At 41.4% G+C, this 21313-nt stretch overlaps 2 protein-coding genes across 7 annotated transcripts in view; one reads left to right on the forward strand and one right to left on the reverse strand.

Moving 5' to 3' along the window:
• Positions 1-6632, forward strand: part of LOC119656717 (tyrosine-protein phosphatase 99A) — a 588033-nt gene extending 581401 nt beyond the window's left edge. For 5 of the 6 annotated variants that reach the window (XM_038063239.1, XM_038063240.1, XM_038063241.1 and 2 more), the window contains 2 exons: positions 5105-5373; positions 5490-6632. In XM_038063239.1, coding sequence (XP_037919167.1) covers positions 5105-5373; positions 5490-5955 — 735 coding nt within the window. In that variant the 3' untranslated portion in view covers positions 5956-6632. The remainder of the gene's footprint in view (positions 1-5104; positions 5374-5489) is intronic. The other variant, XM_038063242.1, reaches the window with a different exon arrangement.
• A 7937-nt stretch (positions 6633-14569) lies between these two features.
• LOC119658061 (uncharacterized protein C2orf42 homolog) lies at positions 14570-21243 on the reverse strand. Its single transcript, XM_038065314.1, has 5 exons — positions 20336-21243; positions 15310-15924; positions 15059-15220; positions 14838-14999; positions 14570-14758 (listed from the first exon to the last, which is right to left on the reverse strand). The coding sequence occupies exons 1-5, from the start codon at positions 21164-21166 to the stop codon at positions 14612-14614; spliced, it is 1917 nt and encodes a 638-aa protein (XP_037921242.1). The 5' UTR covers positions 21167-21243; the 3' UTR covers positions 14570-14611.
• Between the last annotated feature and the right edge of the window lie 70 nt (positions 21244-21313).

Below are 21313 nucleotides of genomic sequence, written 5' to 3' on the forward strand. Positions count from 1 at the left end.
CGATTTGTTTAGGCCTATCGGAATGCTTTGGATTTCCTCTTCTTAGACCAACTTTGTTCTGTTCAGGTTGCACTGTTCAAACTTCGTTTCTCTACCTAGCACAATTACGATTGTACCAAATCAGTCACACACAAACCAGTGTGCGCTCACCAAATCATTTTTTCTCCAATTTATGATCCCGAGGAACTCAAGCACTCTTGTTTCCAGGCTACTATGCAGTTCCATATATGTAAATGCAAATACCATTGCAAACATTTTGTCTTCAGAGAGTGAGCTGACCCGTGTATAGATTTAACTTTTTGTCATTCAAGCTTGGTTTAGACCCTATGTTCAGACTTATACCTTAAAGGTTTCATATTCCTTTGGCCATGTAAGCTAACATGATAATGGCTGTTCACCACTAATAGGATTGGTATTTTTTTCTCCGTCGTGCCCTACTGTAGGTCATCGTTTCCTCAGCTAACCATGTCCATGCTTTTCAGCTATTACAAAGCAATATCACAAACATCACCTTTCATCACCCTAATCGTGCATATCATTTTTATCACCAACATCAAATTCGGCAGTCGATATTACCAAATATTACTTATCACAGCAGGGAAATTTGCCATGCAGTTATAGCATTTATAATGGAAAGTATACGATAGCGTAGGTAGCAGGCAAGTAAGTAAATTAAAGGTTTCTTGCAAGAGCAGAAAAAAGTAAAAGATCTCATACTGTAAGATATTCTCACACGCAAAGAACAACGAACGAGCGAGCATTACTTTACGTAGAAGTATATGCATTTTTTATTGCTTTGCTTGGCATTGAATCCCCATAGTTAAACCACCGAAGAGGACAGTGAATGGTAAGACTCGACAACAACCGCCAGCAGTTGTACTATGAAGAATGGTAACATCTCGTAATGTTTTTTAATGTGATATCATATTCTAAAACATTATCTATCCCAAGAGCAATAATCACTTTGGTAATGCAGTGATGTTAGGTAATGTCGGATCGCGGTAATGTGATATTACATGCAGCACACATCCACCTCTATTTCGTTGTTCCATTTTGCAGTTGGTTTGCTCCTTGGCCAAAGATATAATTCGAACTCGGGATGGAAAATATGTGAAGAATTTTGGACTCGGCGTGGGAATTGTGCGCAGCCTTCTGTTATACTATTTTTTCTTAATACTTTATTCTGGATCTGTGAAACGGTCTCCTCCCCCATTCCATTATCAGGCATTAGTTCGTTCCCAATTTGCTCATATGTTTTGCGGTTTAGCCGAGTCCTACAGTAAACATTTTCTGGCTCGATTTGGTGGTGAGGATCTTTCACCCCACCACCTTACTATAAGGCCTTTGACGCCACTTTGTATATTCTTTCTATTCCCTCAAGACCCAGAGATATTTCCCTGTCTTTGCTGATTTGTCCTGCAATTTAACCTACTTTTATATTTTTTCATGACTTAGAGGGAAGGTCATATGTAGCATCTTTTTCAGGATTTAATGCTGCGGACCACTAACAACATGTGTATGGAATGCCATACATCGTCCCTTCCTTCGAGGGCAATCGAATTTTGATTATTGTTATGTTTTCCCATGCCTATCTATTGGCGTTGATTTCCCAGCAAATAAGAAATTTTGTTTCCAGATTATTTACATTGGCTCCACCACATCGGAACTTAAAATCATATATCGAGAAATACCTAGTGGTCATTCTCTAAGGGATGACACGGTTTTCTTGCGTTCAGACGGTCTTAAGAGACCAGTTAAAGACAGTATTATTGGCATTATATGCCTAACTACTTCTTATCTCCGTCTGTACATATATGAACCTCGTTTATATTTCTATACTTTATATTAGCTCATCAGACATAATAAGGAGTTTTAGTATATATTTTTCACTTACTCACCACTAGCCATAGTATAATATGTGAATGCAAACGGGGTGTGCGGGCAATTGTTGTTTTGTCCTATGGCCTTTGTGCGCGTTGCATATTTTCCCCTTCTGTATGTGTCGCTATTGGGCAAAGACATCGATACCTACCTATTGGTAGTTTATATTCAGCATTTAAGTCGGTGAAGGTAGCACAGCTCCAAGAAAGTAGCTATGGTGTAGGAACCTGTATAATCACTTAATGTACGGAAAAGATATTATCGCATGGATCTTCTTAGATGTACATATGACTGAGTCGCTCCTGCTGTGCATCATCCATCCAAGAAAAAAAAACATTATCAAAATTTTTGAGCAACAGTTGCAGCTGGTTTCAAGGAAAATGCTTTTTTACCCCCAGAACCTCCAAGTTTCATTTATAATACGAGGCTAATCTGGTTCTTCTTTCATTTTTCTTTTTCTCTTCAGCCTTTGTCCCGTTCACAAGCGGGGTCGGCTCGTCATGATCGGTTTCGCCATTTGGCTGAATGCCTGATATGGGTGCAATCTCGAGGCTTTCAAATCCCCATCCAGCGTATCAAGCCACCGTTGCTTAGGTCTGCCTTTTGGTCGTTTACCATCGACTTCGATGTTCAGACCAATCTTTGCAAGTGAATTCTCGTTTGCACGAATTGCGTGACCATACCATCGACGACGCCTCTCTCGCAACTTTTCCACGATCGGTGCAACCCCATAACGATCGCGGATATCCTCATTTCGGATGTGATCTAAACGTGTGACGCCACTAGTCCAACGTAGCATCTTCGTCTCCATTACCGCAAGACGCCGTTTATTGTCTTTTATAGTCGGCCAACACTCAGAACCATAGAGAGCGACTGGACGGACGACATTGCGGTAAATTTTAGATTTGAGACGTTCGTTGATACGTCGACCACAAAGAACTCCAGTTAAGGAACGCCACTTCATCCAGGTTGCGTTAATGCGTGAAGCAATTTCATAACGCAGTTCTCCATTGGCTGATAGCGTTGACCCGAGGTATTTAGATCGCTCAGTACGGGGCAGATCAATGCCGCTGACAGTGATTGGGTCCTCAAAAATTCAGTTTTGTTTAGATTCTATCTGAGACCGTGTTGCATGAGGCGATCATTCTTTTTTTGGACAAGTTGCTCGAGATCATTTTTGCTATCAGATGCTAGGAAAACATCATCTGCATAAAGCAGAACATTGGGTATCCCGTGTGACGGTGTCCATAACAAGAAAAAAGAGAAGTGGTGAGAGGGCGCCTCCTTGATGAACACCAACAGAGACACGAAGCGGTTTTGATACATCCGCCATACTTCGAAATTTACTTTTCGGATCGTGGTAGCGCAGCTGAACCCAGCGCGAGTTCTTCTGGTAGTAAGTGTTGTCGTAAAGCATACCAGATGAATTCCTGTGGTACACGGTCAAACACTTTCTTTAGATTCAGAAATGCAATGTAAAGAGGACGATGCTTCTCACGGTGTTTCTTCATGAGTAACCGCGCAGTGTTTATTGCGTCAGTAGTTCCACAGTTCTTGACAATTGCCAGTTAAATGATGTTCTACCTTCCTGAATAACCCGATTAAAGATTTCACTGAGCCACAGTGTTGGGTCCCAGCTCTTCTCTTTCCAAAACTCAGTTGTGATATCGTCAAGCCCTGTTGCTTTCCCCGATTTCATTCGATTTATTGCTTCCTCGATTTCAGTTGCGCTGACAGGTGGAACTGCTCCAAATGTCGACAATAATTGTAGAAGTGGAGAATGAGCAAAATCTTCAGTTGAAATCTGCTCGAAATATTCTCGCCATCTATCCGTCGCGGCTCGACGGTTGGTAAGCAAAGTACCGCTCTTCTCATTAACGCAACAGAAGTGTTCATTTCAACATCGTCATTCCAAAGCCAAGTATCTCGGTTGATGTACCGCTTACTTGGCTTGGTGACCCCGAAGGTTGCAAAGGTCGCTTTGTCGATCGTGTTCCACATTCGTAATGGTTGGTAATCGTGTGAGGTCATTTCTTCTCACGAAATTGCCACCATTTCCGTTCTTTTATATACGTGCAATGTGATACAGTACAGTAATAGACACGTAAGAGTTGTTCTTGAAAAAAAACAATATGGACAATACAGCCGCCAAAAAAAGAGGGATCAGCATCCCACGTCGTCAGAGAGGAGATTTGAAAACATTGCACTATAATTAAAGGACATTTTCTTCTTGGCGTTTTCTGTGAGAAACAACCCTCTATAGCTTCCATTCTCGGAGATGACATAAAAAATGTATTTTTGCCAGTTCAGGATGCTTTGCTCCTAACAAAAAGAAACAGTACCTTCTTCATGACTCAATTATCAACTCCAGTTATTGGTTGTGCAACAGTGAAGAGCAGTCTGATCAGCACACAATACCTCCGTGCAGGGTGCTCAGCAGCACCGAGTACATCAGCCGTCATAACTCCCTCTGCAAGGTGCTCCATCAAAACCTTTCATTGAAGTATAATTTAGTGAGATCACACTACTGCCACCTTCTACAATGATGACCACAATAGGCCCATTCTAACTTTGTTCACAAGAAAGAATAGCTAGTCGTTCCATTGAACCGGAATACTGTTGAAAAACATGATAAATTCCGGAATTACGTCCCCTTGACGGACGATATGAAGCAGATATAGACACTACAAAAGATCCAGGTAGTTGTGGTTTTATCGACGGAATTAGCCCCGCAAAATGTACATGAAGTGCTGAATCTCCTCGGTCTTAAGTTCGGACTATATATATTTGTTCATGGTCAGACATACTTTGTGTTAAAACGCATCACCGTTTTAATGTGGGCCTCTAGATGTTGCCTACAGCCCATCTTTTGGTTAGTCCCCCTTCGGTGCGGTTGCAAAAATTCCGGCTCTTCACAATCTCCTTTTCAACCTCGCTGGTGCTAGACTGTATTGTTGCTACGCTCCTTCGTTTGAACTACATCTTCAGATTGTTTCTTGTTTGTTTCTGGAAAGTCTTTCAGGGTTCATCACGCCGATTATGTTTTTGAGAACAATGCGCATCTGTATCGCCACTCTGAAATGTGTACTCGATTTTACTTGCTTATGATATGTCTATGGCCCCTAGTATATATGAATCTTAAACCGCAACTTTATTGGGCGTTTATACATCAACAAAGTTTTATATAATTATATTTTCACAAGCATTTCCTCTTCTCTTACAGACCTTTGCACAGTTCTGGCCAGATGAATCTGAACCAATTGAAACACATTATTACCGTGTAAAATTCGTAAATAAAACTAACAAAAGTGACTATGTTAGTCGTGATTTTGTCATTCAATCCGTTCAGGATGATTATGAGCTAAACGTTAGAATGTTACATTGCCCGAGTTGGCCAGAAATGTCAAATCCAAATAGTATTTATGATTTCATTGTGGACGTCCATGAGCGAACTAGCGACTATCGAAATGGGCCAGTAATTGTTGTTGATCGGTGAGTTTTCAAGTACTTTAAACATTAGAAAAAGTCCTTTGGTGTGGTCCTCGACTTTCCGGTTATTTTGCAAATCATTCAGCAATCGCTAAAACATAAATAACATTAATTTTCAGATACGGTGGTGCTCAGGCTTGTACATTTTGCGCAATAACATCACTTAGCATGGAGATGGAGTACGATGACACAGCCAACATTTACACGTATGCTAAACTGTACCACAACAAACGGCCAGGAGTGTGGACATCAAGCGAAGATATTCGTCAAATCTACAATATTCTGTCGTATATGCCGACAGATCTTCAGCTGTTGAAGCGCACGGCGCTGCGTACGGAATTCGAGGACATAACGACGGCAACACCCGATCTCTATAGTAAAATATGCAGTAATGGTAATATTAGTAGCACATTAAATTCGAATACGATAAATAATACTAATCTTACTACCACAACAACTGCTCCCAATACTAATGGCGATACAGTTGGTATTCAAATAACAAACGATGAAAACGAAGAGCTTTCGGTTGTAGTCGGTAGTGGTAATGACGCTAAGGATGCTCAAAAGCTCGACATTGTCGGTTAAACGATGATCCATTCTACGATCACTAATTGTAAATAGCTTTATATATATATGAGTAAAGGAAAACTATATTTAATAGATCATTAAATGTAATTAATAGCAAAATTTTTGTGTAAACACAATAATGAAAACAAATTCAAGTCACACACACACAAAATGATATTTATTGTGGAGATATAGTTTATGGAATCAACATTTCTTTTTGGAATTTGTATTGTAATTTAAAATAATTGTAAAATGATGCAGAAAGTGAGAACCTATGGTAAGTTATCATTTAAGGAATCCATTGAGAAAGAAAAACCACGAAAAAAAGTGTAATGAGAGAGCATAAATCATTTTGCTTGCCGTGTATTGGATGTTCTTCCGCGTATCTATTTTTTGTATAGATAAAATCGTATGCATGCGTTTGTGTGATTGAATGCTTTTTTGTGATTTCTATTATAAAACATTGTGTAATTATACAGTTAAGATGAAATAATCTAAGAACAATTTAGAGAATGGCATGCGAAATAGAGTTGTTAGATGATGAGTTATATTTAAATTCGAATTACAGTGTCGATGATAATGGCAAATTAAGTAAATGATGATAAAATACTCTATATTTGAAGACTGGTTTTGTACACACTTTTTACATACACTATTATATTATGAAGTACTATACTCGAGATATTTTAATCTAACTTCAATAATCTTTCTTTTATTATTGTTATTGCAATTACAATTCTATCATTGTATTCTTATTCTACACGTAATTCTTACTTTGAATTTATTGCAGTGCGTTTTTGATGAGAGTGAGAACATACTTAAGATGATTGTGATTGATTTCATGTATCACATCAGTATCTATTTTTAAGTTTCTTATCCACATATTGCATTCCTTCTCAAGATATCATGCACGAACTCATCAAACATACACCGTATATCTAAGAAAAGCTGACCATCACGAAGTACAATCAAGCTCTATGCGGAAGGCACTTTTTTTTATTATCACACGAATCGTGGAACCATAAAAGAAAGTTGAATCTTGGCGGTTTATTCTCCTAGATCAAAAATGCTTCCAATTTCACATTTCGTCTTCTTTTCAAAAATATCCTCTCTTTGATCTTATACCAAGTGTACAAGCTTAAATTCGCTTTTTAAGTCACAGCCTGTTTGTCTGTCTGTTACACGAACTTTTCTCCAAAACGGCTAAACCGATCCGAACGAAATTTGGTAGACAGATGGGAGCTATGAAATCCTACGCATGCAGCGAGTGGTATAAATTTAGGTGGAGTTTAAAGAGGGTCTTCCCCCATACATGCAAAGGGGGAATTAAAAAAAAATTTTCACCGGATATAGTCATCAAATGATTTGCGAAACTGTAATTTTGTAGCATCATAGAGGACAATATTTCGTATATACAAGCTGAATTGCATGGAAATCTGGCCATTAACGCCAAAGTTATAGCAGTTCAAACTTAGCAATTTCGCGCGAATTTACTGCTTCCAAAGCCATGCAAATAAGATCATCAACGGGGCAACAACCGGTCACCGGTCTAGGCCTGCCTTAATAAGGATCTCCAGACATCTCGGTTTTGCGCCGAGTTCCACCAATTCGATATCCTTAAAAGCTGTCTGGCGTGCTGACCTATGCCATCGCTCGATCTCAGGCAGGGTCTGCCTCGTCTTCTTTTTCTACCATAGATATTGCCCTTATAGACTTTCCGGGCAGGATCATCCTCATCCATACGGATTAAGTGACCCGCCCACCGTAACCTATTGAGCCGGATTTTATCCACAGCCTGACGGTGGTAGAATCGCTCATAGATTTCGTCATTATGTAGGCTACGGAATGGTCCATCCTCATGTAGGGGGCCAAAAATTCTTCGGAGGATTCTTCTCTCGAACGCGGCCAAGAGTTCGCAATTTTTCTTGCTAAGAACCCAAGTTTCCGAGGAATACATGAAGACTGGCAAGATCATTGTCTTGTATAGTAAGAGTTTTGACCCTATGGTGAGACGTTTCGAGCGGAACAGTTTTTGTAAGCTGAAATAGGCTCTGTTGGCTGCCAACAACCGTGCGCGGATTTCGTCATCGTAGCTGCTATCGATTGTGATTTTCATCCCCAGATAGGAGAAATTATCAACAGTCTCAAAGTTGTATCCTCCGCCGCCTGCTCGATCTGGATGAAGGCAGTTTGTACGTCTCGGGTGGTTCTTCCCATGATGTCGATATCGTCAGCAGAGGCCAGCAGTTGGGTGGACTTAAAGAGGATGATACCTCTTGCATTTACTTACATTACTTACTTACATTCACTTTCTCCAGGGCCAGGTTAAAGAGGACCCATGATAGGGCATCCCCTTGTCGTAGACCGTTGTTGATGTCGAATGGTCTTGAGAATCATCCTGCTGCTTTTGTCTGGCCTCGCACATTCGTCAGTGTCAGCCTAGTCAGTCTTATCAATTTCGTCGGGATACCGAATTCTCTCATGGCCGTGTACAGTTTTACCCTGGCTATGCTATCATAGGCGGCTTTAAAGTGAATGAAGAGATGGGGCAACTGAAGGCCATATTCCAACAGTTTTTCCTTCCGCAGAGAGAAAATCTGATCTGTTGCTGATTTGCCTGGAGTGAAGCCTCTTTGGTATGAGCCAATGATGTTCTGAGTGTATGGGGCTATCCGGCCTAGCAAGATAGCGGAAAACATCTTATAGATAGTACTCAGCAACGTGATACCTATATAATTGTTGCACTGTGTGATATCTCCCTTTTTATGTATGAGACAGATAATGCCTCGTTGCCAATCGTCAGGCATTGATTCGCTGTCCCATACCTTGAGCACAAGTTGATGAACCACTTGGTGTAACTGGTCGCCTCCATATTTAACCAATTCGACTGTAATTCCATCGGCTTCTGGCGACTTATGATTTTTTAGTCGATGAATTGTACGGACTGTTTCTTCTATACTTGGTGGTGCAGTATTCGTCCGTCGTCTTCAGTTGGCGAGACCTCCAACTCACCGATGTTCTGCTTGTTCAGTAGTTCTTCAAAGTACTCAACCCATCGCTCCAAAATACCCATTCAGTCGGAAATCAGATTTTCCTCTTTGTCTCGGCAGGATGAGCATCGAGGTGTGTAAGGCTTCATCCTGCTGACTTGTTGGTAAAACTTCCGCACCTGGAGGGCAATGGAATTTTTAGCTATGTTATACGGAACTGTCATGCACACGTCGCTCCTCACATCTTCTTCTTCTTCAGCCTTTGTCCCGCTCACAAGCGGGGAAGGTTCGTCGTGATGGGTTTCATCTTTTGTCTCTATCAAATGCCTGATCTGGATGCAATCTCAAGGCTTTTAAATCCCCATCCATCGTATCAAGCCACCGTTGTTTCGGTCGCTTACCATCCATTTCGATGTTCAGATCAATATTGGCAAGTGAATTCTAGTTAGCGCGAATTACATGATCATACCATCAAAAACGCCTCACTCGCAGTTTTTCCATATCGATGAGTTATTGGTGATAACGGTGGTGACAGTTTCATCAAGTTTCAACAGTTCATAGTAGACAATACCCCGCTGATCCCACCACACGCACAGCATCGTCTTCCATCCGAAGCGATTTGGTCTTGCAGAAGATGTCGCTGGTTGGCCGGTATCAATTAATATTCTCAAAATAAATCCACTTTTCGTCGCCAGTCACAATCCGATGCAAAAACATCTTTCTTTTGGGTCTGGCAAACAAAATTTCGGATGTGTTTTGGCGCCGCTCCATCTGCCTATCATTCAATTCATGCGGCACCCATCTTCCAATCTTGTGAACTTTACCCATTGCACGTAGACGCATGGAATCGGCTTGTTGAGAAACACCTAATTGCTTGGCGAGCATTTTCTGCGTTTAAGTATCGTCCTTGTCCAAAACAACCTCCAGTTCGTGGTCCTTAACTTTCCTTGTTGCTCAGATCGAAATCGCCATCTTTAAACCGACGGAACCAGTCCTGGCACGTTGTTTCCGATAGAGCATTGTCGCCGTAGGCCTCCACAAGCATTCAATGCAATTCAGCGCCTGATTTCTTCAAATTGAAGCAAAAAAGTTGAGCTCCTCGCAAATGTTTTTTTTTTCCGGGAACAAAACTGGACATGATTATTGAAGAGAAAAAAATATGTTTTTGCATGAAATTGGTGATGATATGGACTGACAATTGTTGACAAATGTCGTACTAAAAAAATATGGCGTGCTCATAGCAGCTTGATACGCTCACTGACGCCATCCGTGAGCGAACAGTGGATTTAAGTTTGTACACGTGGTATACAATAGATAGAAGTTTTTAGTAGACTTCTCACAAAACGGTTGACTTTGTCTTCTCACAATCCGCTAGAAGAGTCGTGCATTAAATATTAGAAACCAAGTACAATTTTTTTATAGCCATATTAGATTTTAAATTCGTTTACCTTGTCAAAGAAGAGAATTGTATAACAAACCATTCCCCCATTCAAAAATTATCGCTGAAGTCAATCACAATTTCAATCTATTTCTTCTTTTTAACTTCCGCAAGTTTGCAATTTTTTATAAGAGTTTTTCCGATTAACAGTTTTCAAGAAAATGTGATGAAAGCCAATGAAAACCTCTATTGAAAATATCTTGTAAAATATATATTAGTCTTTTTCCAAATTGTCATTTCGATGGATTTCCTTTCTTTGCTTCAGCTCCGTTATTAAAGATTTTCATGTAACTAATTTTTACAGAAGCGAAACATCCAACTGACACTCGTTAAAATTTATAAATTTCTACCGGAACATTTATAATAACGTGAAACGATTAAAGCAGATAAGTGAAAAAGTATTAGTAATTTCTAGCCATTCTATACATATATGCATATAGGCGAGAAAAACAACAAAAAAACAAAACAAAACAATAGGAATTCCAACAGGAAACGATAAACACACACAATTTCAATAATTTTACCAATAATCCAATAAATAGGAGATAAATTGAACGGCATAATATTGACATAGTGTACGGATAAAACTAACGTAAAATTACAAGCCCAATAAACATTTAAGTGAAATCGACGAATTAGTATCGCGCGATATATTCCGAAAGTAATAGCAGGATTAAAGTAAATCATATATGTATACAAAGCAGAGGGAAAATCAAAGAAGGAAAATTTATATATGTTGAAATTTAATTCTAGGATTATATAAATAAAATATATAAACAGCAAGAAACCAGCGAAGAAAAAAATAACATCTTAGACGATGCTTGGCGAACACTTTCTCATGGAGAGAATAATTTCAATCGAAATTTCATTTGTTTACACTTAAGCAGGACGGCATAAAAATTGATGGAAATTACTATACACAAATTACAGCAACAACAAATTTTAAGTCAAATAAAATTAATCGGATATGTATATGTAATTAAGCGATAGAAATTATTATATATATAAAAAGAATAAAAAGAATATTATACATGAAAAATTTTATCTTATTTAATATTTAAAGGCTGGAATACAACCCAAAGAACCAATAACCACTAACCATAAATTGCAGACTTGTTTTTTTTAATGAATACGGGATGGATTTCTGCAATTAGTCCAGGTAAGAAAATGAAGCCTTGAAGTGCCCTTCTCGCCCGAGTACGTCACTGTACCATTATCATCATCAACGGCGCAGCAACCGGTATTCGGTCTAGGCCTGCCTTACTAAGCAACTCCAGATATCCCGGTTTTGCGTCGAGGTCCACCAATTCAATATCCCTAAAAGCTGTCTGGCTTCCTGACCTACGCCGTCGCCCCATCTCAGGCAAGGTCTGCCTCGTCTTCTTCTACCTTAGATATTGCCTTATAGACTTCCGGACCATCCTCGTCCATACCGATTAAGTGACCCGCCCACCGCAACCTATTGAGCCGGATTTTACCCACAACCTGACGGTCATGGTATCGCTCAAAGAGTCTACGGGATCGTCCATCCTCATGTAGGGTGCCAAATATTCTTCAGACGATTCTTCCCACAAACGCGGCCAAGAGTTCGCAATTTTTCTTACTAAGAACCCAGGTCTCCGAGGAATACATGAGGACTGGCAAGTTCATTGTCTTGTACAGTAAGAGCTTTGACCTTATGGTGAGACGTTTCGAGCGGCCTTTAGCTGCCAACAACCATGCACGGATTTCATCGTCGTAGCTGTTATCTGTTGTGATTTTCTAGATAGGAAAAATTATCAACGGTCTCAAAGTTGTAGTCTCCTAATCTTTATTCTTCCCGTTTGACCTGTGCGGTTTGATGTTGTTGGTTGGTTGGGGTTTGCCACCATATATTTTGTCATGCCTTCATTGATGTGCAGCCCCAGATCTTGCGCCGGCTGTTCGATCTGGATAAAAGCAATTTGTACGTCTCGGGTCGTTCTTCCCATGATGTCGATATCGTCAGCATAGGCCAGTAGTTGGGTGGACTTAAAGAGAATTGTACTTCTTGCATTTACCTCAGCATCACGGATCACTTTCTCCAGGGCCAGGTTAAAGAGGGCGCATGATAAGGCATCCCCTTGTCGTATACCGTTGTTAATGTCGAATGGTCTTGGGAGTGATCCTGCTGCTTTTATCTGGCCTCGCACATTGGCCAGGGTCAGCCTAGTCAGTCTTATCAATATCGTCAGGATACCGAATTCTCTCATGGCCGTGTACAGTTTCACCATGGCTATGCTATCATAGGCGGCTTTAAAGTCGATGAAAAGATGGTGCAACTGATGTCCATCGGCTCCTGCCGACTTATGATTTTTAAGCCGATGAATTGCATGGACTGTTTCTTCTATACTTGATGGCAGTATTTTTCCGTCGTCTTCAGGTGGCGAGACTTCCAACTCGCCGATATTCTGGTTGTTCAGTAGTCACCATTTCATTGCCAAAATTCCGAAAGCACATTCAATGCAACGTTGTGCTTTTGATAAATGTTCATTTGATAATTTCGTTTTTATATTCAAGTCTCAGAATATCGAAGAGTATTGGGCTGTCATCAAAAGTGGTATTTTCTCAGGTGCTACGCAGGTCGTCGACCACGTCCCGAAAAGGCATCATAAGATCTGGCTGACTGCGGAATCGTGGAAGTGGATCGATGAACGGAAGGGGTTGAAAGCTCTACAGACCGTTGCGAGTGATGGCGGGGGTGGCGCGCTCGCATTCCGATAACGAGTGGGATCCTGTAGTGAACGCCAGGACAAGAGATAATTTACTATTGTGCTGATCAGGAAAACAAAAAGCAGATCGCAATGATTTCAGGATTGTATACCGCACCACAAAAAAATGTGGTCGCAAGTCTCTCGAAGGTTCTGTGAAGGATGTCAACGATCGACTTCTCATCCACCATGATGAACAACTGAAGAAGTGGAAAGAACCGCGATTCTTAACCATATCACATCCGGTGAAGTTCTTCCTCTTATGGATGAAATGGCTAGTCACCGTAACATGCGGACACAAACTGTTCCTCAAAGCAGAGGAGAAATCATTTCGACCATCAATGCACTCAAACGGAGTAAAGCCGCTGGGCTCAACGGTCTCCCCGCAGAGTTATTTATCGCTGCACCTGCGGTTATGGCTGATCTGCTCCTTTCACTCCTACAGAAATCTTGGGAATCTTAGACCTTTCCCAGATATTAAAGGAAGGGGTTGATCGTCAAGATCCTAAAGAAAAAGATCCGTTTTGAGTGTGACAATTGATCGGAAGACGGAAGTGGCAGTGGATAGGTCAATCTTCAAGGAGGGGCGACGATTACATTGCAGGGTACGCCATGCAGCGGAATCCACTCTACTAAGATGGCCGATGAGTGGCTCGCCACAAGCGCACATGACACAGAACGGTAGAGGGAGACTGCGAGCGTTTCGAGAAGTCATGGTGGGAGCTGAAGTGCACTTCGGGTAACCGTGAGTGATGGCGTGCAGGTGTGGTTGACGCGCTAAACCCCACCGAGGGGTAATGGTTACCATATAAATCCCATAAGAATTGCTAAACCACTTAGGCAGGACACGTCGAACTAAAAAGTTCATTTGAGCTGTATGGACAGGTCTAATTCTTACCACGTTCTTTTGACATGACGATTTCACGGAAGTGTATACCCATAAAGGCTCTTCTGATCAGAAAATTAAAGTGACCGCATTTTAGATAAAACAAATTTACGCTCTCGTGCGTAAAGTGCCCGTTGCCAGTATTAAAGTTGCGAGTTCATCGCGAGCGACCGAAAAGAATAAAAGTAGAAAAAATACAACTTCCAAACCATTGATAATTTCTTCTATGTAGGGTGGAATCTCGCAACCGATAACAGATATGACGACGCGCGGTTGTTGGCCGTCAACAAAGTATTAAACTCTGCTTACAAAAACTGTTCAAACTGTGTCAAAGCTCTTTCTGTACAAGAAAATGCTTTTGTTAGTCATCATGTATTCGTCGAAATTTCTTAGCAAGAAAAATTACAAACTTAAGAAAAGAATCCTCTAAGGAATTTTTGGACCTCTACAGGAGTATGGGCGATTCCATAGCCTACATAACGATGAACTTTTTTAGCAACATCACAAGGGTCTGGCCCATGGCAGGACTATGTACATGGGTAATTTGAATAAAAAATTAAAAATACTTTCAATTACTTTATTTCTTGACTAATAAATATCCTTACGCACTATCACAAAAATTCAATGTATCCTACGATCCTACGGGTGTGAACTTTTCTATAATTTTGTTATTCTTCTTAAAACCTAAAGTAAATTGAATACGCATTACCCCAAATCGACTTTTGGGAAAAACATTTGGAATCCATTCAATTGCAAACCCTCCTGTTGATGTTTTGTTCTGAAAGAAAATGCGAAAAGCAGATATTTATTTATGTAAAGAAAGGAATACGTATGTTAGCTTTAGTCTTTTTACAAACCTTTGATCCAAACTGTATGAAGGCTTTGAACATCGAGGGTAGGATTCTTTTCAATTTCTTATTCTGCGTATCTGCATGACTCTCTAGAACACTGCTCGCATCATAAGGTACATAACAGCCAGGCGACTTTTCTATGTATACATGCTCTAGATCCACACTTGACTGTGATTATAATTTAAAATGCTTCAGGCTATGGAGAAAACAATTTTGTTTGATATTACCTCATTTGTGCTGAAAATGCGCTTCACTGCCGATGATGTGGTAAATATCCATGTTGACTTCACGAGGCCCTTGTAACGGCCTTTCTTAATCATTGTTGTATTATTTGGGATGCGGCGTTTATCGCCAACGGAAAATTTACTACTAAGGCACGTGAAGAAATCCTTAAAAAGTAAATAATTTGTTTGGTAATGCAGTATAAGGTATAGATGTTCCATATTTATTGAACAATATATGTGTCATGCATACATACATGTTTCATATCATAACTCTGGGCAATGTTTGATGTTTCCGTGTTGATATCGATTGCAGAATTAATGCGTTCGATTACAAAGTTCAGCCAGGAATTGAATTCCAAAGTATTTTCCACAACAATATTAGAATTAATCCCTCCCGTTGAAGTATATGATTCTTTTTGCTTCTCGACTTGAGGACTTGCTCCAACATTACTCACTGAATTTCGCGAACACTTGTTCACTGTACTGTTTACGGCATTTTCGTAGACTTGAATACTATCACCTTGGGACGCTTGGTCCATGTTGCATACAATATGATTCTCAGCAAATAAGTCAGCTTCACATAACTGAATATCGTCGTTGCATAAATCAATTTGATTTGTTAATTTGAATTGATCCATCAGTTCAATTTGGCACTCAGCCAATTCCAAGTTGGCAGTCTCAAACTCTGTGGTAATTTCATCCTTATTTGTTGGTACGCTGACCAGCTGGATTTCTTCGTCTTCCATGCGATTCTCAGCACTTGTTTGCATTGTTGGATCCGAATCGAAAATCTTTTGATCAGATGAATTGTCAGCTGAAGTTAGTTCAATGCAGGAGTTTAGAATGTTCTCGGAAAAACTGATGAGATCCTATAGGAATAATAGTTTGTTTTATTAAATAAACAGAGAACTAGAGCTTCTATCAAAAATTATACAAGCAAATAGAGGACTGGGCGAAAAATATTTGAAGAATAAAAGGAGAGAGGGTTCTTTGGACAGTTGAGTCCCTCACATTCGCAAATTATCGCACGATATTACTTTAACATTCGAAGGTGGAGTTGAAAATGGAGAATGAAAAAAATACCAGCTCCGGGTGCCACGATCGAGAGGGAAGATCCACAATGGATTGCATCCTTAGTCGATGCTCGATTTTCAGGTGGTGCGTCCCTGGGTTTCCCACTGTTTCTTGATATCCTCGGACTATAATAATAGAGGATTCTCCTTTGCTTTGGTAGGAATTCTCGGGGTGATAGGAAGGAGTAAGGAGAGAAAATCCCCAAATTAAAAAATTAATACCTCGAATCAATTTTCTCGTAAAAAAAATCAAATAAATAAAGCAATTAACAAAATTTTTTAACGAGTTCCGAAGGGAAAGAGATCTAAGGATTGCCCATTTCAATAGATGTCGATCAAAAAGCAACTATAAGGATATTTTCAGTAATTGGCCTGAAAAGTTCTCGGTGAAGGGCGCCGAGCCTGCTTCAACAATCATGCTTTTTAATGGTGTAGTTAATCGAATGTATCAATTAACTATTCATAGAAGTAAAAACAAATTTCTAATACTCATATGCAAAGCTATGAGAGTAAGGACTGTAGAACATATGCCTAGTTTGGTGAATATCCCGATCATCATTTTTGACTATTTTTAAAATAACCAAATACATCATTTCAATTATGGAAAATAAAGTTACTTTTTGAAAAACGATAGATTAGTAGTAATTATCTTTAGTATGCTGGTCCCAAACCCAGGTAAAGAAGGAGGGTTTGAGGCAACGTACTCTATACTATCCTCAGTAAAACAAAAATAAAATGCTGAAATCACCAAGACAATGACAATGACAATGACCAAGAAAATGCATACAATGTCGTTACAAACAAAATGAATCGGATTGAGTCACAAGCCTCGGAGAAATGCTAGGGCGTCCACCTCAGTCAACGCGGAAGGACGGGCCCCGGTCCTGTCGAGAAATGGGCAAGGGTTCTTGACGCATGGACGGCGTCAGGACGTAAACAAGTTGGTCCGAACGAAACGCACAAAACAAATACGTGTCTGCACGCTAAATGTTGATACCCTAACTGGAAAGACCGAAGAACTCGCAAGAGCCCTTTGCAAAAGGCACATTGATATCTGCCCTCTGCAAGAAACCCGATGGTCTGGTGCCAAAAGTTGCGACATTGAACGCGAACGCGGTACAAATGGCTACAAAATTCTCTATTTTGGTAGCCCACACACTTAATATTGCGTTGGCATTGCCATCTCAAAGGGTTTCCGTGATGCCATTAAAGAAGTCGAACGATTTGATGATCGGCTGATGAAGCTCACCATTATATAAGCTGATCGCACTATTCACTTCTTGACCACGTACGCGCCACAGACAGGTCGACCTGATGCCGAGAAAGATGCCTTCTGGCAACTTCTCGATGAAAAGACTTGTCACGTGCCTGCTGACGACTATATCATGATTGCTGGCGACCTTAATGGTGATGTGAGTGAAAAGGCAGACGGTAACAGGTGCCATGGGGGAAAGGGGTTCGGAGCGCGTAATGAGGGTGGCGACCTTGTACTTATGAATACATGGTTCATCAAACAATTGTCTCATCTTCCTACATTTTATAGTAGGAACATTAACGAACGACATCTTACCACCGTTACTGATTGCAAAGTCGTTTCCTATGAGACCATCGCATCTCAACATTGGCCATTGATTGCCGTTCTGCGAATTAAGCCACCGATAAAACAGCGTGAGGAACGCACGGGCCGCCGCGCATTAAATGGTGGCCATTTCTTCCACTTCCACGAACATTGCCGGCTTTTGGAGCAGTTTCACCTGTCAGCGCACCTGGTGCTCAGAGGTCGCGGGGAGGAAGACGGAGTGGCAACCTTGTCGAATGAACCAAAACCAAGTGGCCGAGAAGAACCTCCATAGTGGTGGCAACGGGAGACGCTGTATCGCATTGGCTTGCCGGCCGTAATGCAGTAGACGAATTCTCCAAAAGCCTAATCAGGGCGATCAGACCTGAGTCTGCGCGGGGACTCATCTGAAGTGGTAAATTGGTCACGGAACCTTACCAGGGTTATATTGGTACCATGGAAGCCGGGATAGCCCCTGGACTCTCATACTTCGGGTGAACCCCCATTTTATGTGAGTACAGCTCGGTTGTTTGCGGTTGGCCCCCTAGTGGGAGCTTTATGGGGGTTGTTGGTGATGCTCAAACGAGAAGAGACCTTCAGGCCTCGGCGTGGTGTTGCATTTCAACACGGGTGCCGTACTCCTTAGTTCGCTAGAAATTCAGGTAGGTCTTGCATCCACCAGTATGAATGCTAAGCCATGCACTTGCATAAACTGGTACCGTTGCTGCTTGTCACAGCGGGGCTTTGATTGTGATCCCAAAATCAATCCGTGTCTTAAGAAGACCGTAGGATTAAGTCTCCACGACAAGTACCTACGTTAAAACCCCAAGGACTTAACTGTCAGCGCAACTGAAGTCGAGGAGGCAATAAAGCGAATGAAATCGGGGAAAACCACAAGACCTGACGACATCGCATCTGAGCTGTAGAAAGCGAAGAGCTGGAACCCAACACCGTGGCTCAAAGAATTCTTTAACCGGGTCATTCAGGAATGTAGAACACCATCTAACTGGCAAGAAAGTACCACAGTTCCAACATGAAAAAAGAAAGGTAATCCAGCAAAAAGTTCAAATTAGCGTCCGACCCGGTTACTTTCTCATGCTATGAAGAGTTTTGAACGCATTCTTGACAACCACATTCGCGAAATCGTTGATACAACCGTGAATCAAGCCGGATTTGTTAAGAACTGTAGAACTACTAACGCAATACACGTTGCCCGGTTACCCATGAAGAAACACCGTGAGTTGCATCGTCCTTTTTACATTGCATTTCTGCATCTAGAGAAAGCGTCTAACGTCTCAAATCTAAAATTCACGGCAATGTCGTCCGTGCTGTCGCTCTCTATGGTTCTGGGTGTTGGCCGACTATAAAAGACAATGAACGGCGTCTTGCGGTAATGGAGATGAAGACGTTGCGTAGGACTAGTGGCGTGACACGTTTTGATCACATCCGATCGATATGGAGTTGCACCGATCGTGGGAAAACTGCGAGAGAGGTGTCTTCCATGGTATGGTCACGTAATTCGCGCAAACGCCAAGATTGGTTTGAACATCGAAGCCGATGGTAAAGGACCAAAAAACAGGCCGAAACTACGATGGCTTGATAAGCGGAATAGGGATTTAAAAGCCTCGAGATTGCATCCAGATCAGGCATAAAATAAAATGGCGAAACCGATCACGACGTGCCGACCCCGCTTGTGAACGAGACAAAGGCTGAAGAAAAAGAAGATAGATAAACATGAGACTTACCACGCCTTGTGTGGTTCAATTCCGATGAGTTACCTATGGCTCTTGCTGTGGTAAAGAGTGACCTTTGTCTGTCTGTTTATTTCAGGTTCAAGATGTTTTTTCAACTGAGATTTGTATCTAGTATCACCTCCAAGTACTTGGTCTCATTTGATAACTAAAGCCGTTCGTAAAAAGGTATGGGGGTTTAAACTTTCTCTTTTTGGTGCACACTCTTGGACAAACTCTGAAAGCGTTTGCAGGAATTTTCTCCAATGAAGAACGTTGACATCGTCAGCGTCAAGGCGTAATATTCCGCCCTGTCTAATAAGGCCAATAGCTCGTTTACTACATGGTCCTAAAGTAAGAGTGGCAGAACTCCTTCGGTGGATATTCCCTCCTTGTAATGGCATGGTCTCATCACTAAATGTGCTTGAATCAATTCCTTTTTTAGCAGCGATATGTCATCGGGATACGCCTTTACGATACAGTCTCAAACAAAGAACTTCATCAAAGTGCTGGCCAAATACCCGCAGTAGTATTAATTAGAAGGCGAAAATGGCAGTAGATAGGTCATACATTAAGAAACGCAGAAAATTCCATTGCAATGTAGTGGAATCCACTATTCCAGGATTTCCAACGACTCGGTAGATCTATGCAGAAGAGCAGAGACGTATATACTTCTTGGGAAGCCCTAAAGGGAGCGGAAGAATATTGTCAAAAACCGGTAGAGCTGCTGACGCGCTATAGTCTACATAGATGCCAATAATAAAGTATGTATGAGAAATCGCCCACTACTAGCTAGAACCGCCAGCTAATTCGAAGATGGGATGGAGATTGCTGATAGTGTCCACGAAATGTTGCCGATCCTTTTTAGCAAAGAATCCAAAATTACACAAATAAATAGTTAATGTGTCATTAAACTTACCTCTGACTGCAGCAAACTATCCCCAACACTGAAGCTCTCCGCAACCCATAAATTGCTCAACGAATTTATGAACTTTTGGTAATCCTTACGTATAGACTCTGAACTCAGCAATCCCGCCAGAATCAGCATTAAATGGTCGCAGGTCGCGCTCTCCATAACAACGGAATTGTTCGGCGAAAGGATTATCCTCAACTTCTTGCAGCCGCAAGAGAAATTCGATTCGGTTTCGTCATCCGCCGATATTGTGGCATGAAGCCGTCCTGCGGCGTGCACTGCATTCGCCTTGCACTTAACCACGAACGTAGATTTGTTAATTCGTTGAACAGCGGGGATCATCTGCTCATATTCACAGTACTGACTCCAAAGCTGGTCCTTCATCTCCGTGCTGATATTCATTGCGTACAGGACGTCCCTTGAAACCTTTATTTCCGTGGCTTGTTTCAAGCACTCCGAGGCACTCTTCACATGCTTGCAGCTGATGTTCAGGTCGGTAGAGTCGTACTTGCAGGTGTCCACAAAGCAGATCGCGTTCCGACTCACTATGCTTCCGTCCTGGTCTGCGGTCAGGGTTACGTCGACGATCTGGACAAAGTTCCGTTGGGCAGGATCGCGATCACGGACACGTACGCTGAAAATCTTGGTATCGTTATAGGAAACCAGCTGTATGGCGTCTATCAGGGGCTTCTTCCGGTCTGGTCCTTTTTTCAAGTAATGCAAGGAACACTTCGCGTTGGCACAGCCTTTCGCACGATTCCCATTGTATCCACCGCAACTGGGGCACTTTCGCAGGCCACGCATTGTGCTTCGGTAGATGTGAGCATTTTTGTTCATAAGGACTGAGTGGTTTGTACGCAAAAACACTGGGAAAGCGAAATCAAACACAGCAGGCTCTAATCAGCTGGTTCCGACTGACAACTTTAACATGTAAACAACGAAGAGAAGAGAAAATCGACTATTTACGAGAGAGATGTAATATCG

Source organism: Hermetia illucens, chromosome 5 (assembly GCF_905115235.1).
Source record: "Hermetia illucens chromosome 5, iHerIll2.2.curated.20191125, whole genome shotgun sequence".
NCBI lineage: Eukaryota > Metazoa > Arthropoda > Insecta > Diptera > Stratiomyidae > Hermetia > Hermetia illucens.

Excerpts from the sequence above, each read along its gene's own strand:
- LOC119658061 (XM_038065314.1), bottom strand. The coding sequence starts at position 21,166 with ATGAACAAAAATGCTCACATCTACCGAAGCACAATGCGTGGCCTGCGA. Across the intron at positions 15,221-15,309 it reads AGAGTTATGATATGAAACAT|GATTTCTTCACGTGCCTTAG; the intron begins GTATGTATGCAT and ends TTACTTTTTAAG. Across the intron at positions 14,759-14,837 it reads TCATACAGTTTGGATCAAAG|AACAAAACATCAACAGGAGG; the intron begins GTTTGTAAAAAG and ends ATTTTCTTTCAG.